This window comes from Chiloscyllium plagiosum, chromosome 20 (assembly GCF_004010195.1).
Source record: "Chiloscyllium plagiosum isolate BGI_BamShark_2017 chromosome 20, ASM401019v2, whole genome shotgun sequence".
Taxonomy (NCBI): Eukaryota; Metazoa; Chordata; class Chondrichthyes; order Orectolobiformes; family Hemiscylliidae; genus Chiloscyllium; species Chiloscyllium plagiosum.
Genome location: NC_057729.1, coordinates 28,351,416 through 28,369,520, shown reverse-complemented (window position 1 = coordinate 28,369,520; position 18,105 = coordinate 28,351,416). Strand labels below are relative to the sequence as shown.

The 18,105-nt window shown below is 38.2% G+C and overlaps 2 protein-coding genes across 6 annotated transcripts in view; both read right to left on the bottom strand.

The window, feature by feature from the left end:
* The window catches only part of stau1 (staufen double-stranded RNA binding protein 1), a 39,447-nt gene extending 35,733 nt beyond the window's left edge, over positions 1-3,714 (bottom strand). For 3 of the 4 annotated variants that reach the window (XM_043710362.1, XM_043710363.1, XM_043710366.1), the window contains exon 1: positions 3,546-3,713. The gene's annotated coding sequence lies outside the window, so the exon portion shown is untranslated. Of the gene's footprint in view, positions 1-3,545 lie in introns of all 4 variants that reach the window. The other variant, XM_043710365.1, reaches the window with a different exon arrangement.
* An 8,282-nt stretch (positions 3,715-11,996) lies between these two features.
* The window catches only part of cse1l (CSE1 chromosome segregation 1-like (yeast)), a 48,010-nt gene continuing 41,901 nt past the window's right edge, over positions 11,997-18,105 (bottom strand). For both annotated transcript variants that reach the window (XM_043710360.1, XM_043710361.1), the window contains exons 23-25: positions 17,732-17,878; positions 16,445-16,676; positions 11,997-14,046 (exon numbers count right to left, since the gene is read on the bottom strand). In XM_043710360.1, the coding sequence (XP_043566295.1) occupies positions 13,957-14,046; positions 16,445-16,676; positions 17,732-17,878 (469 nt within the window). In that variant the 3' untranslated portion in view covers positions 11,997-13,956. The remainder of the gene's footprint in view (positions 14,047-16,444; positions 16,677-17,731; positions 17,879-18,105) is intronic.

Below are 18,105 nucleotides of genomic sequence, written 5' to 3'. Positions count from 1 at the left end.
AATGATGCTGCCTTTATCCTGCCATGACAACATAATCACACAAACATACGATCCCAACACTTCACGCCACTGCCTCCACCAAAACCTTCTAGGTCAGTCTACCCTGAAAGATTATCTCGATAAGCAAGAACATGAAATGATCGTTCCAGCACAATATCCTGAAGTATTTTCTAACCCATTCATTACTTTTGACTGAGAAAAAACTTATTTACATAAATTTTGCTTGTGAATTGTGATGGCACACAGACTTCAATAGAGGTTAAACGCATGGGGAAAAAAAAATTGAGAGATGGAATAGATAATTGTTATCCACTTGGTAGGAACACTAGAAACCGTATACTGTATTTCTCAAACAGCTAGAAGCTGGGAAGTGCAGAACGCCAAAAGGACTCCGGTGTCCTTTTCCAGGAGCTGCCAAAAGTTAACATGACGGTGAAGTAAGCCAATAAGGTGGAAAATGGTGTTGGCCTTTATTAGAAGTGGATCGACTGGAGGAGGAAAGAGGTTTCACTGTAAATATGAAGCATTTTAAATGAAACCACACCTGGAGCAGTGTAGGTTCACCAAATTTCTAGAATGGGGGTATTGCACTATAAAGGAAAGATTAAACAGACTGGGCCTTTATTCCATGGAATAGAGAATGATCTCACTCAAACATATAAAGTACATACGGGTTGACAGGGTAGATTTAAGAGGAGGTCTATCCTTGCCTTTGGTGCGGGGTCAAAAACCAGTGGACAAGAGTCAAAGAATAAAGAGAGGTCATTTAGAATCGAGAAGGAATTTATTCACCAAGGTGGTGAATCTTCAGAATTCTTTGCCCCAGAGTGTTGTGGAAGCTTAGACATTGATATATTTCTACATATTACAGATATCAAGGGAAACTGGGACAATGCAAGAAAATGGTAATGAGGTAGACCCAGATGACTGATCATCGCACTGTGGGCTCCAAGGGTAAATGGCTTACTCCTGCTCCCATTTCTCATGTTCTTAGATACCAAATGACTGAATAGCTAAATTTACTTTTGATAGTTTTGGTTGAAGGGAGTGAAGATAGGAAATATAGCATTTTTAATTGTTCCATTTTTAATTTCATCGCAGTAGCGTTTATTCTTTGATATGACAATTGGTCCTTAATTAATATCACAACAGAGATGTACCAAAAGTTACAGCTTTTCATTCCAAATGCAAAGAAGTGATGCAATAAAGAACAACTCAAGTCAAGAGGTATGGCAAATTTATTAGACTTTCTAACAGATGAGGTAAAGTAAATAAACAAAAAAAACACAATACGCCATCAAAAAAACACATAGGGTGATCAAAACTACAAGTGGGGAATTTGGCTTTTTCAATTATTATACTGGCAAAAATACACTACTAGACTTATACAAGATGAGATGTATTTAAAGAGAACAGGAATGAGTGTAGGCTATTCAGTTCAAGTTTGTTCCATCATTCAGCATCGTAGTTGATCTTTCATCACAATTCTCACTTGGCTTGGCTTTGATCTCTTTAATTTGCTTGGCAAGAATAATTCTACCACTCTTTTCTAACTATCCCTCATGCATAAAACTAAATTCCATATAAATACATGATGTGTTTCAATTTGTTGTAACAATGTATTTTCACTCCTGCCATTCTCCCAATGGATCTGTGCTGTATGCTCTTCTTTCAGAAGACATTTTAATGCCTTACGTCCATCCACTTGCAGGGAATTTTGTATATGAATCCTTCAATGTCTCTGCACATCCATGTCTTTCAGTGTCCCTCCACTGTGCACATTCCCACTTTCTTTTCCACTCCATAGATGTCTTACATTAAGCATATCAGCTCACTCCTCCACATTAAATTGCACCTTCCCATCCTACTGTCAAGCCATTCATATCTCTCTTGAGGAACAGGACCAAGACTCTGCACCGACAAAGAAACAGGAAAGAAATACTTTAAATTTTTGATAAAGCTAAACCTTGGTCTTCCAAAAATCTCACCCATGCTGTAGTCACTTAAATTTTGGCTACCAGATAACTTTAGCTCATTCAAAACCCTTGCTGACCACATCCAACCCACTTTATTTGCATACCATCTTACCTTTACTGATCTGCAGACACTTAAAGCTAACCCAACACAATTCAAAATCTTACATAAGTGCTGAAAAGCTCTTTATGAGTTTGCCCATCTCTAGCCCCCTGACATTTACCAACCCTACAACACATCATAGAAGTCTCCAATTTTAGCCAGGCTCTTTTTCAACAGTCAAAAGCAATTAAGCTTTTGACTATTGAAGCATTCCCTTACTGCTGCTTGCCAAAACATTCCTGCTTCTTCGCAACCCTTAAGACTATTAAAATAAAGATCTTACCCAGAGTTTTAGTAAACCTATTCCACTTTTTTTGGCTCTGACACATAACTTAAACAATACCATTAAAAATTCAGAATACATCATGACTTCCACAATAATTTTCAATCTCCCATTTGTCCCACTCCTGTCAGTCACCAACTTTCCATGAGGCTCTGATATGGAATTGCTACATATGGCAACTGAGGACATCTGGTTTCCTAGCTGTGTTGATGAAGTTTACATTTGTGAAATACCAAGAAAATTTAACACAAGTAACAACTCTGACAATTAATTCTATAGTGCAATGCCCCCATGATAATTACAAACAAGTCAATACACATTAACACAAGCAAAAAATTAACAATCTGGGAGAACACTAAAGCAGAAAATCTCAACAAAGTTTAAACTCAGAATTGTTATTTTGTGTACATCCCAACCAGCCAATACAGAATTATGATTTACCAGTCAATAAAGAAAGGGTACCAAAAAACATTTTTTTTAAAAAAACAAAGCACACAATTTGAGAGATACCATGAAGGAACAAAACCAAACCAAACAAAAGTAGTCAGTTGGACTTTGGAGACTTTATCTGAGGCCCAGAAATGCATATAAAGAGGAACACGGTTTGGACATCCAACACTGGTAAACAAAGTTTAAAAAAGATGGGACCTATGTTCCAAACCTGCACGCTTGGATGTTTGGAAAAACACCAACGATTGACTTATGGGGACGAAGACTTTTGATAATGATGCCATCTGATGCCCTCCAAAAGACTGGAATTAGCCATCTTCTCAGCTGTCCGGTCAATGACAACACTTAAAGCATTTTCCTTGGGATAGATGACATTTCTTTAGGACATTCGGGGGAGGGATAGAGAGAAGTGGCGTTAACACTTGCATAGGATTTGCCAACTTTAGAAATATGATGGAACCTGTCAGTGCTCTGGCAGACCACGGGGCCCGGGTTTGAACTGACCAGGTGATATGCGACAAACCGGCACTCAGAAACCAGCCGGGTACTGTTGGGTCCTCAGACGGCCCACCACAGGGCAGCGGGGCCTGGTGATCCTAACCGAAGCAGGCTACCCTCCTCCAGAGTTCCTAGCCGGGCTCCGCCGGGTCTCAGGTCCTGGGGCAGACCGAGCGCTGGGGGCCGCTGCCCCCTGTACAGACTCCTCTCCGGCCTCTGCTTTTCACCCGAAACTTACCTCCTTTCTTCAAAAAAGCGAGCTTGAAGCCGAATTTCTGAAGAAACGAGTCAATCCATTCGCTCACGAAGCAAGAAAGAGGAGCCGCTTCCCGCTGCCGACACACGGCAAACACTAAAGAGAATCGGACGAACCGGCGGCGGAACCGACCTTAACCGCTTCACCTTCCCAGAGCGCCGCGCGCCACCGGAACTGACGTCCCGCGTCCACCACTGGCCCCGCCCCTCCGGCGGCCCTTTAAACCGTGGGGCTGGTGCGCATGTGCAGGGGGTTCGGCTCTTTATTGTTGCCGCCGCCTCCGCCTCCGCGGGGATATGTGACGTTTCAATCTGTATCAATGTTTCTCTGATACAGTGATGTTGCGGTGCAACATTAATGTTCAGAAAGTATACTAACTACAGGGGCGGCTCAAAGAGGAGTGCTCCTGAACTCGGAAACGTTAACTCCGCTCCTCCCTGCCGACTTTCTCCAGGATGTGAGGGTGTTGGACAAATTTAAAAAATCACAAAACATCAGGTTATAGTCCGACACGTTTAATTAAAAAGTACTAGTTTTCGGAGCGCTCTTCCTTCGTCAGGTAACTAGTCAACTAGCTTCCAAAGAATGCACTTCAAATAAACCTGTTGGATATCTCCTGGTGTTGTGTGATTTTTACTGAGTTTTTCGAGCGCTTTCTACGTTTTGTTTCGGATCTCCAGCAAACGCAGTCTTCTGCGATTTTACTTCGGTGTGTAGAAAACATCTGGCAAGTAGCTAAAGAGCGATGACGAGGTGGTTGGCCGATTCTCTTGCACCTCGGATGCTGCCTGACCTGCTGTGCTTTTCCAGCACCACGCTCTCGACTCTGATCTCCAGCATCTGCAGTCCTCACTTTCTCCTGATTTAACGTCTAACTTGAAGGATATTTCCAACAATGTAGCATTTTTGGCGCTACATTGCAATAGTAACGTGGTTTGTGTGCTCGAAGCTTGTGGTGGTGTTTGAATCTAGTTTTCTAATACATTGATGAATAAAGCCCTGACTTTGTTAGTTCTTCTATCCCTATTACCAGTTGCTCTCATGGTAAGAGTTAAGACTTAAATAGTTACTCTTGTCATGTATTATTCAGAAGCAAAAATCTGATTTTTGTCTTTGGCAACATTGGCAGATCTTGAGTGGGTTAGATGTTTGTAGATGAGTAAGAAGAAAATTGTCAAATTTATATTTGTAAAACGTGTAATAATAGTAGAATGAAAAATATAAATGGAAAATAACATTCCAAAACACAACTGTCCTGTAATTCTACTGAATAAAAAAAATAGATTTCATGTTTTGGAATAATAATGGTATATATGTAGTCAGTTGTTTAAGATAATTATTTAAAGCTAATTTTAGACCAGAAAGTCACTGCGGACATTTTCATTTTGTTTTAACTGCCACTTATCAGCCATTTTCATTTATGTGGCTGCACCTCCATCCAGGATCAGTTGATGTGTGCTTTCTGGATTTATATAAATAAAGTGCGGGTGTTGCTTTATGCCACAGTGTTTTATATAAAGGCATTGGAGGTCAGAAAAATTTTAGAGAGAATTTTTTTTTCTGGACTTTAGTATCCTCTCCAACCCCTGCCCAGAAGACCATCATTTTGAGGACAGGCTTGATGGTCATTTTCATCTTCTAAAAGCTGTAATGGGCTTGATGGAGTAACCACAAAAATGAAATTCTGATTAGTATTCACCATGCACTATTTATACTTGTTTTAGAGCAACTTTTGAGAGTAAACTGCATTTGGCAAAGTTCATGTGTCAACTGCTGTAAATGCCAGTATGATCCATGAAATCAACATCAATTACTCAGTTTATAATATATATGAACCTTCTTTAGAGGTATTCTTTGTTTGATATTTCATTAATAATTCCATAGACAGAAGGTATTCCTGATACCCGAAACATCAATTCTCCTGCTCCTTGGATACTGCCTGAGCTGTGCTTTTCCAGCATCACACTCTCAACTCTGATCTCCAGCATCTGCAGTGCTCACTTTCTACCAATATGACACTGGGAATTGTTGATGACTTCACATTTTCTCGATTCGGAGATGCCGGTGTTGGACTAGGGTGTACAAAGTTAAAAATCACACAAAACCAGGTTATAGTCCAACAGGTTTAATTGGAAGCACACTAGCTTTCAGAGCGACGCTCCTTCATCAGGTGATTGTGGAGGGCTCGATCGTAACACAGAATTTATAGCAAAAATTTGCAGCGTGATGTAACTGAAATTATACATTGAAGAATTGATTGTCTGTTAAGTCTTTCATCTGATAGTTTCACTTCTTTCATGTGTAAATCACAAAACCCTTTTTTAACAGTTGCATTCTCGGGTTAGCTGTTAACAATGGTGATAGCTAGACAATATGTTGAAGGTGTTAGCCCCCTGTGATCTCTGTCTATGACCTGATGTTTAGATTGATTCTAATCTAAAAAGTGAGATAACAGAGTTTTACATAAATTCTTCCAGTTTTTGAGCTCAGAGTTCTACTTGAATGTATGCAGTTTTTGAGCAAAGTGCAATGTAACTCTGCAAGTACAAAAAAATTCACCACACAAAATATATATGTGCATGTGGGTCTTTGTCTGTGTGTGTGTCTGGGGTGGGGGTTGTGAGTGTGAGAAAGTGTGTGTGTGTGCAGTGAGTGCAGAGTGTCTTAAGTCTGAGGGGGTGTACGTGTGGGAGTGTGTGTCTATAAGGTTGTGTGTGGGTCTCTGTGTGCACGTCTGTGTGTACCTGTACCCGTGTGTATCACATTTTCTCGACTACGTAAACTCCTGAAATCTGTTACTTGATGCTAAAATCAATATACAGATCACAAAAACTTCAACTGCTACGTCCAAACTGAATAAGAGTATGGAACAATGACCTGAGAATGTCCAACTTTAAGTCTACCAAGTCTGTGTCCTCTGTGCAATCCTCTATAGTGGTGAAAGTTTAACAAAATGTGGAGGCAGCAGTAAAAACTGAATGGTTTGCATCTTAGCTGTTTCAGACTTATTCCCTGCATCTCTGAGCAGGACAAGATCACCAACTCAGGTGCTGGAGTTTGCTAATTCCATCATTTTTCCTATTTGCTAGGCGATAGGCACTTCATTGTATGGATGACAGCTGTCTACACAAACACTTTCTGTATGAAATCTTGAGTATTCATAGCTCTGAAACAAGGATAACTACCAGTGAGAATAGAACATTATGGACATTGTCACCTAGTTGTCAGTCACTGAAAGCTATGATCTTTGGATTCTGTCTCGAAGAGATTTGGAAGGGATGAGTTCATTGTTTGACTAGGTAGGAGATAGATCATGCCCTTTATCAGTTCACTTGTCATCTTCAACATCAATTACTCAGTTTATAATATATATGAACCTTCTTTAGAGGTATTCTTTGTTTGATATTTCATTAATAATTCCATAGACAGAGCATCTGCAGACCTCACTTTCTCCTAGGAGATAGATCATGCCCTTTATCAGTTCACTTGTCATCTGCAGCAGACAAACACAGGAGACTGCTACACCACAACATTGCACAAATTACGATCTACAATGTATATTGCTGGTGACTATGCTACTCATTTGGAACACCCGATGTATACGTGGCATAGCTTTAAATCTATTAACAACGATACATTATCAGTACTTTGTCAATCTTCCCTTGGAAAGGTCAATTGATGTATATTGAGTAGCAGTGCTTCAATTAATTATTGTCTAAGTATGTAATTTTGTTACATGAAGACAATTTGTGAAGAATGCATTAAAACCAGGATGCTTTGGTGGATACTTGCTTGCCACAGAGTTTACATCTTCATTCTAAATATTCCTTCCCAAGCGAAGGCTGGTTCTTTTCATAAAAAATAATTAATGTATAAGGAAACTAAGTTTGATAACATCAAACATAAGAAAGTAAAACAGCCTTTAAAGGCACTGTAACTTAATTTAAAATTTTGAAGGATCCTGAGGAGAATTCTGAATTAAAATGTTTTTGAAAGGGATTATGCACATCTAAGTACAGCTTGCTAATCAGTAATCAACACTTGTTTATGTTATTACCTTCAAATACACAGTATTTAACATTCATTACCAGAACCTAATAGATACTAGCATACACCCCTCTATTTCTACAAAAGAAATTAAGATGCAAACAAATGATTATTCATAAGAAAACATACAAAATACCAGATACATTATAAGTAGTCTTTAACATACTCCATGAAAACAAAAACAATAAGATTACATGAATACTTATGTATTCTTACAATTCAAATGATGTGTATCACTTCAAAAGAGTTCAAAAGTTTCTTTGAACAAACACATATTTTCATAAAATAATCCAACAGCTGGTGCTTGTATTGACTGTTTTAGAAATTCCATTTGAGTATAAAAGAGATGTCAGAGAGAGCAATCTTCAATTTCTTTTCCATGACACATTTTCAAGTGAATATTGCCCAAATCAAATAGCTATGAATGTAGCATTCTATAGGCACGTTAAAAAAACTTGTTTTGAAAATCGTTCCTTTTGAAAAAGTATTGGAAGCACTAGCTTTCGGAGCACCACTCCTTCACCTGATGAAGGAGCGGCGCTCCGAAAGCTAGTGCTTCAAATTCAACCTGTTGGACTATAACCTGGTGTTGTGTGATTTTTAACTTTGTACACCCCAGTCCAACACTGCAAATCTTGAAAAAAATATTGTTTTGACGATGGATGTGTGTTCTCATAACAGGAAAATCTTCAAACTTGCTTTTCCTGCTGTTGGGAAGGCAACTTTTATCACTCAATTGTTTCTCAAATCCCTGAACTACAAGTCTGGGCAATGATTTATATATACCACTGGGAAGTACTTTCCCCATAGATATACACCTGGAAAAGTGTCCTTTATCTGGCATGTTTAGGTATTCATCATACTCTCTCGAACTGTTGTGTTGTTTGTTTTGCCTTCTTTACCAATTTACTGTCTAACTAGTTGGTAGTCATGAGAGATCAGCACAAGGGCTCCCAGTACGTATGATGCTCTTCACACATTCTTTAGTCCTTGCCTTTATCCTTTCTAAGTCTCCTGTTCCTATTTGAAATTTTACTTCTTGATCTGCCCTGCCTCCAATCAAACTTCCTTACTCATTTTGATCTTTTTCTTCTGCTACAATCAGCATAATGTCAATCCACAGAACTAAATCTGCCTCGAATATATTCAGATAGTATTTTGGAATTTTCTCATTGCCTTTCCTGCTCTTCCTACTATGGAGTCTTTCCTCCACTCACTACTCACATGTGCCAATCCAGTCCCAAGTTTCAGTATTTGTGACAAACGGCCTTATTGAATTAGAGAGTTTTGAGAAGATTTATAGTTCAGGTTGAGGTTTTGGATGTAGGTTTGCTTGCTGAGCTGGGAGGTTCATTTCCAGACGTTTTGTCACCCTACTAGGTAACATCTTCATTGGGCCTCAGGCAAAGCAGTGTACATGATTCCTGCTGTTTATCTGTTTGGCTTTCTTTGGGTTGATGTTATTTCCTGTGGTGATGTAATTTCCTGTTCTTTTTCTCAGGGGGTGGTAGAGGCATCTAACTCGATGTGTTTGTTGATAGAGATCCGGTTGGAATGCCACGCTTCTAGGAATTCTCGTGCGTGTCTCTGTTTAACTTGTCCTAAGATGGATGTGTTGTCCCAGTCGAAATGGTGTCCTTCCTTATCTGTAAGTAAGAATACTAGCGAGAGAAGGTCATGTCGTTTTGTGGCTAGTTGGTGTTCATGTATCCTGGTGGCTAGATGTTTTTTTCTTTCCTCTAGACACCAGGATACATGAAAACCAACTAGCCACAAAACGACATGACCCCGTCTCACTAGTATCCTTACATACAGATAAGGAAGGACACCACTTCGACTGGGACAACACATCCATCCTAGGACAAGCCAAACAGAGACATGCACGAGAATTCCTAGAAGCATAGCATTCCAGCTGGAACTCTATCAACAAACACATCGCGTTAGACCCCATCTACCACCCCGAGAAAAAGAACAGGAAATTACATCACCAACCCAAAGAAACCCAAACATATAAACAGAAAGCAGAAATCATGTACACTGCTTTGCCTGAGGCCCATTGAAGATGTTACCCAGTAGGGTGACAAAACGTCTGGAAATGAACCTCCCAGCTCAGCGATCAAACCTACATCCAAGGCCTTATTGGATCTTCTATCAATATCACTTAGTCCACCTGTAGTTAGTCTGATATCTATCAAAATCAATTATCTGTCAGGCTCCAGCTTGTGTATCTATGCACATGTGAAGTGCATGATGCAGGTCAGTGCCATCATTAAGTTCTGTCAATATGTAGTCAGTTCCAATAAGCCATGCGGAATGTGCTCATAATGGTATATTTTCTGTTTTGTTGTTTTGCCATCAGTGCCCATAACTTTGAGTTTTCTTTTATCCTTTTCGCCCTTCCCTCGTATAGTACACAATAATCTCAGGTTTATTTTTTGATAGCCTACCACCTCAAAGCGTTCCTGATATTTTCAGAAACTTGTGCCTCAATGAACACATAGTTCAATTTTTGGAGAAAAATTAAATGCTAATTGTAGTCTCTTCTATAGATAGACGATTCCCCATTTCTGTAGGTAATACAGGATTTGTCACAAACTAATTATAGCAATATATCCCCTCATTTGAAGCAAGCTTCTTGCGCATACTATCCACGCCAAAACATTTGTTGACTTACAATTCATTATATCAGCTAAACTTAGAGCATTTTATTAATCAGAGGTGAGATTTCCTCACACAAATACTGTTTTCTGTAAGATGCTACAATATTCAGATCCTTATATATATTCGTGAATTCTCCATTTGCAAATTCTTCATTGTTCAGTAGGAATTGAGCTGGTGCTCCCAATCCTGCTGTTACCCATTTTAAAAAATTATGTTCTTGGCAATTATTTTTGTCTTTACTATGGGACTGGCGGTAAACTGAATCTGGTCTCTCTCAACAAAATGTAAATGGACAATATTTTTGTCTTTATTCTAAAACTGGAGGTCCATTGCTAGTTTCATTAAAGTCTCTCATCAATGGAAGACAATCATACAATGCAACTGCCCTATATGTTATAGAGGTATTACTTTTTAAATTAATATTCTAAGTGTATTGTATTCCCCAAGTACTCCTGCATCCTTTAATACAATCTTCAATGTATGACAAGATTAATATGGAAATACTGAAGTAGCTTTGGAATATTTTGCTTCTTTTCCTTTAAAACTCCTCCCAGCTGTCATTAGTACCTATTTAAATAATATTCAGCTCCTGCATTCTTCTTTCCAAAGTGGATAACCTCCCATTTCCCTCTGTAATAATTCATACCAGGTTTTTGCCCACTCAATTGGTCTATATTCTACCGTAGATTTGGTCATCCTCATCAAGTGCCTTCCTATTTTTATGCCAACTGCACAATTAAACAATGCCAAACATGATTGGACTGAAGGATCGAGTGACCAAGATAGTTCCTTCCGATTGGTCAGTGTTGTTGTTCTCTCATTCTATATCTTCCAGATCATGAATCACCTTAGAAACAGCACTATTGCATTGTTGGTACATTCAAACTAATAGCACTTTAGAATTACAATTGAAGGATCTATTAAATACCTTGTCATTCTAATATTTCATATTTCTCCCATAATTGCACTCTTGCCACCAATTGTGTCAAAGGTTTCTATGCTGCTTCTTCATAATTCTTTCAGATAGCTATTTTGTTTCTTATGAACATCCTCAAGATACTGTTAGCATTGTATTCTCCATTTTGGTACCACTGATGAGGGCATTTATTCCATAAAAGATGCCACAAACCAATGCTTTAATTTAAAAGAAAACTTTTGGACATCTGATCTGGCAGTTCTTTCTGAACTCAACCCAATTAAGACCAAGAGCTTATTTATGTTAGGTCTTCCAGCACAATCAATGACCCCAATGGAAGAATTAGTCATTTTTCTAAGTTTATTAAAATCTGACTAAGCTTCACATGAAATCACAAGTCATCTTTAAAAAAATCTTATCCTTAAATTTTAAGAGAATGTTCAAACTTCTTTTCTGTTCATTTGTTTAAATTCTAGTTGACAGAATATTTTACAGCTGATTTTGCTTCTGGCAGAATTGAAAACGCAAAGGCTAACTTTTGCTTTCTCTTTGCTAGAAACATGTGAGGTGACTTTATTTTTCCTTAAGATTTGCACTTCACAAAACAGTGCTGTAAAATCATATGCTGACACATTATATTCGGTTTCTAATGTATGTCATGATCCTTCAGTCAGTCTTTGAACAAGATTTGAACCTTTTATCCGAAAGTAAATTTTAATCTCCAACCATCACTTCTGGGGAGCCATCCTCAGCTATCAAAGTTAGAGGGCCTCCAAGTCTATTCACGAAGAATACACTTGAGACGAGAATGCTTTGATGGAGAATATTTATTGTTTTAACAGAGGTTACATTTTCACTCAAAACAACCCTGCCCTAGTAATGGCTAGCTCTTTATAAACACATCTAAATACAATCTAAGTCCAAATCAATACCAAACACCCATTTACCTTATTACCTTCAACTACGTTATTTAAAGATCCATCAACAGAACTTATTTGATACAAACAAATTTATATATTCAGCATTCAGAAGATCCAGGTTCCAGTCCCACCTGCTCCAAAGCTGTGTCGTAACAGGTCTAAAAAATTGATTAAACGTATCTAAATATTCAGCATCTCTTACCGCTGATTATGTCTTTGAATCTGGAGGTTCAAGTAGCTAATAGATTAATCAAGTAAGTTTGAAAGTAAGGTATATGAATTTCTGCAGAATTAGTAACCGAGGTGAATGTTTTTAGTTTGGATGATTCTATTTTCACAAACTTTCAATGTTCTATTGACTAAAATATTTCAATGAAAGGATAATGATTCAAACACTCAGCTATTTCAAGTACTGTTTACGATTAAACTGAATATATTTCCAGTGAATATATCAGAAATTGGTAAAACGTGGAAAATATTGGCAAAAATGCTGACAATTAAGATAATCAAGAATGTAACACACAAGGCAGTAGGTACAAACAGAATACTATAAATAGTTCTGTTTTGTTCCAATTGCTTCTTTCATGAGTTTTATCCGACTTTTACATGGTTATTCCATAAAGGAGAATTATTCCGATTTGAATCAGCTTTTCTCACATTTTCAAAGATTCTTCAAGAGGCTTTATTACAGTAAACAGAAATGTTTTTTGAACAACAGCCAAGTACACTTAGTGTATCTACAATTTTGGTAGGTGCATGGAACAAAATTGTTATCATTGACTAATCACACGAATCAATTTCATGTCAATTATTCTACAACAGACCCACACGAGGGAAAACGTGTCTTGGACAGCTTTGGGGAACAAACATCAACACTTGCCTGGTGCCTCCCATTTTGTCTTACATACCTGGTAATTTAAATTTATTCACATACTCTCTCCTGTTATTTTTGGAAAGAAATCTAATTGGAATTTGAGTAAATCAATAAAGGATCTGTTCAACAGATTGACTGCATGACATATTGTTTCTGTACTTTACTTTTTTGAGTGGTGTCCTTCAACTGTACTATTCTTGACACAATATTACTTGCCATTGACCTACACAATCTACATCAGTATAATCACCTTTCAATCTTCTCTTTTCCCGTGAGAAAATACCCACCCTATGCAATAACTTATCATCTAAGCCTCCGATCCTGGTACACGTTTCTCTGAAATCCATAACTGTAAGTGAATATCTCTGCACCTCACACGATCATGAAGAGTAGGAGAATGTTGATTTGCCGTAACAGTATTGATCAGTTTACAAAAAGATGGAAGAAGGCTTTCAAACCCTGAACTCCAACAACAAAGCAGTGGCCTGTAACAGGAAGGCACTATATGAGGCATAATGCTTACAAACCTGCATTCTACCATTTTGTGACACACTGTGCAATCGAGACATTGGTCATTAGCTTGCTGTTCACAACTGGGAAACTAGGAACTGTTGCCCATAAAATATGAAATGGGGTAAAACGATAGAAGCAAGTGCCAAGTTTTTAGTATTTTCCATTTTATTTTACACCAGAGTAACTGTACACGGCAATGCATCTGTGGGTGCTTTATTAATTCAGGTTTTGCAGTTAGAATAAGAAAACATAAATAAAAGGCAGAAGGTGGATAGAAAGAGATCACAAGCAATAAGCCTACACAGGACCAAACTGATTTGGATAGAAGTCATCATAATCATTGCGAGCCAGTACTACTCCTCCAGGTTTATTCCTACTGCAAACACAATCAAATGATGTTCACTGTGCAAGCACACATGGCAAAAAGCCTTTAAAGAATGTCTTTAGTCAACCACAACAGGTTCACACCAGCTGCACACTTGCAGCCTGAAGATAACTTTGCAGATATTGTAAAGCCTCTGCATTCAAACTTGTGCTGATCATAGACGGCACCTATTGGAGAAAAGTATGACATTAAGAGTCTTATTTTGGTTAATTGAACTAAATAACAAAATCAATTTCAGTTGCTGTATCTTATAAATTCACGTGATTTATTGTACTCAGAATCCAAATCTCATCTTTATTTTGGCCTGTTTATATATTTTCTATCTCAGGAATCAATTCCATTAACATTGTTTCAACAAATGACAGCATTTTCTACACTAAATAACAATAATGATTAAAGTCATTCCTTAAATTGAGCTTAATGAATGACTTTTTTGACTTGAAGCAGTATGCTATTACAGCACCTGATGCCAACTACCCAAGCGCACACTGTGCTTTCAAACTGGACGCTTTGTGGTCTTTCATCCTCTGTTGACTGGTAATATATCAGGCTAGTGAAATGACCAATAGCCCATCGACACGGTAGCTCAACGGTTAGCATTGCTGCCTTATAACACCAGAGACCTGGGTTTGATTCCCGCTTTGCGGAGTTTGCACATTTTCCTCATGTCTGCATGGGTTTCTCCCACAATCCAAAAATGTGCAGGCCAGGTAAATTGGCCATGCTAAATTGCCCATAGTGTTAGGTGCATTAGTCAAAGTTAAATATAGGGTAGTGGAATGGGTCTGGGTGGGTTACTCTTTGGAGGGTCGGTGTAGACTTGTTGGGCCGAAGGGCCTGTTTTCATACTGTAAGGAATCTAACCTAATCCAGAGGCAAAATTCCCAAATTTGAACTCCTGCCTAACTTTGGTCTTCATTTCCTCCGACGCTAAACATTATTCCTTTGAGTTCAGTCAGAACAATGAGAACAGAACTGTGCTATGGTCTCTTGTACACAGCATTACACTTAATTTCGAGAAGTCAATTCAGTTTAACAAGATTAAAAATGTTTGCTCAGAGTAATCAATAAGGTCGAGTTAAAACTAATTCTAATTTAATACAGATTATCCATCTACCTTTTAATAAAGTGTGAAACCAGAAAATTTAAGTCAGTTATTAGCTTGCAATAATAATTGAGCATAGCCAAAGAATTGAAACATACAATTTCTTCATAGTTCTTATCCAACATTATATAGCCATATGCCCACTGAATAGTAGTATCTATCATCCTGTTAAAAGTTTAAATTCATTAAGTAAAACTGAAAAGGACAACTATTTTACAAATAACTTTCTTACATAAATACAGCAATTCATGCGTAGGCATTGAATTCATTCAGTGTGTTGGCGAGGTTCAAACTCTAATCTTTCATCAAGTTGGTCATTTCCAGACAGGTTAGTTATGCTAATCATCTGGGATGCAGTTTGATGCTCGGTCATAGAGTCAGAATTGTACAGCATTAGAACAAACCTTTCGGCCCAATTCCTCCATTCCAACCAGAAACCCTAAATTAATCTGGTTCCATTGGCCCATATTCCTCTAAACCCTTCCTATTCATATGCCTATCCAGATGCCTTTTAAATGTTGTAATTGTACCAGCCTCCACCACTTGCTCTAGCAGCTCATTCCATACATACATGTCTGCATGAAAAAGTTGCCCCTTTGATCTTGAATCTATGCCTTCTAGTTTTGGACTCCCCCATTCTCGAAAAAAGATCTTGTCTATTCACCCTATCTATGCCCTTCATGATTTTATAAGCCTCGATTAGGTCATTCCTCAGCTTCTGACACTCCAGGGAAAACAGCCCCAGCGTATTCAGCCTCTCCCTTTAGCTCAACCCCTCAAACCCTGGCAACATCCTTGTAAATCTTTTCTGAACCCTTTTCAAGTTTCACAACATCTTTTTCATAGCATGAAGACCAAAACTGAAAAGATATTCCAAAAATGGCCTTACAGCTGTAACATGACCTTCCAACTCCTATACTCAATGCAGCGACCAATGAAGGCAAATCTACCAAACACCACCTTCAGTACCCTGTCTCCCTGTGACTCTACTTTCAAGGAACTGTGAACCTGCAACCCAGGGTCTCTTTGTATGGCAACACTCTCCAGGACCCTACCTTTAAGTGTATAAGCCTTATGTGCCTTACTAAAGTGTAAAATCTCACATTTGTCTGAAATGAACTCCACATGGCATTCCTTGGCGCATCCGATCAAGGTTTTTTTGTACTGATATAACCTTTCTCACTGTCCAATACATCACTAATTTTGGTGTCATCTGCAACCTTATTAACCATTCCTGCTATATTCACATATGAATCATTTATATAAATGACAAAATGGTGGAATGCTCTTTGGTTAAAACAAAATGGTGAGGTCCATTCACACCCAATATCTTTGAAACCATCTCAAGGCTTTGCTGCCACAGAAGGACAATAAAAGCCTCTTTCATATTTTGGAAAAGCATTGTCCTTTCTAAACTGATTTTACGCATGTTTTCCTTAATGTACAGTTCTACTACCTACCCTGCCTGGACATGCCGTAGACAGCTTGTGAAGGGACTGGGCCAGATGAACTCTTGGATTGCTCACTGTTGCACCAATGGGATCGTGTTCCTTTTTTCCTGCAAATGCTAGCTGGGAGAAAGCTGTTTGATAACCTGGTGCATCTTCAATATCAATGAAATGTTCATCATCAGGAATGCTATCATCTTCAGGCAATTCAAATAATCCAATAAGAGCCTGGAGCAAAGGTGTCCTGTTCCAAGAGGATGAATTGGTAAAATAAACAGTTAATGCTTGATTAAAACATTATTGATAATTAACAAATGAGTTCAACAGCCATTATTATCAGAACCTTGCAAGGAAGATTCTTCGAATAAAAAGGGAATGGATGTAGGATACTAGTATATTTCTTCGTCTTATACCCCCAACGCCCCACAATATTCCAAGTGTTGGAGAGTTACAACAAAAAGGTTTGCACTTTACCATTCAATTGGATTTGGCATTAGATAAAACAAGGTTGCAAAGATTGCTAGTCAATCAAAATCTCAGCCACTTGAGATTGGTCCAGTCTTGATCATACAGCATTAATTAGGACAGATGCACGGATACAATCTAAAGTGGATGTTAATTCTAAAATAGAAATTAGTTGCCAATTAAAGACCTTTTTAGTTCTAGTATTTCCAATTACACTATTTTATCAGAAATCAATGCATAAAGAATATGCATCAATTTAACTGGTGGGATTTCTTGTGAGTCATCTAGTTAAGAACTTGTTGCATTACCCGTCTCTTTCCAAATTAATCAACTGCCAAATAATAAATACACAGGCTACTTAATTCACATGTCAGGAACATGATGGAATACTCTCCAATTGGTTGTCTAAAAACCTGTACCACCAAATTGTACAAGGACAGCAGATGCACAGAATACCAATCACCTGCAAGATTCCCTCTCAAGCCACACAGCACCCCGGGTCAAAATTCTGGAACGCTCCAACAGCGCTGTAGATGTTCCTATACCAGAAGGACAGCAATGGCTCAAAAAGGTGGCTCATCAACACTTTTGCAAAGGCAATTTGGCATTAAGATCAAATTCTGGCTTTGCCAGCAATTTTCACATTTCCTGGAAGAATGTTTCTTTTTAAAAATCATGTAAGGGACACTTCAGTTTCAAGATCACCACTAAGACTATCGCAACTGTGAAGGAGCCTAGGTCCAAACTTACTCTGCTCCCTTAAGTGTTGTAGAGACTGTGGATTCTAAACAAAAAACATAAGCTCTCATTTCGTAAAAAGACCTGTCAACGTACCACAGCTTAGTATAATCGGTGTCCATCATTGAAGGGCATTCTGTTAGGATCTTTGTAATTCCCACTGCACAAATTTTTTTCTCAATCTGTCCAGACACCTTCTGTACTTCTGGAATAACAATTTTCTCCAAAACCATACCGAACATTCTGCAACAAAACAATTGCATGTCAATTAAGTATAAAATATACACAAGGAAGATGGGTCTGCTAGCAAGGTCTGCTTTTATAAGCGACTCATAAATGTCTCAAGTGTGGTGGTGAGCTATCTTGTTTGAACTGCTGCTACCTGAGTACTGAAGTCAATTTGAGATATTTAAATCCAGGATGCTGACTCAACAGTGATAGATCTCCAAAACAAAATGATCTGTGACTTT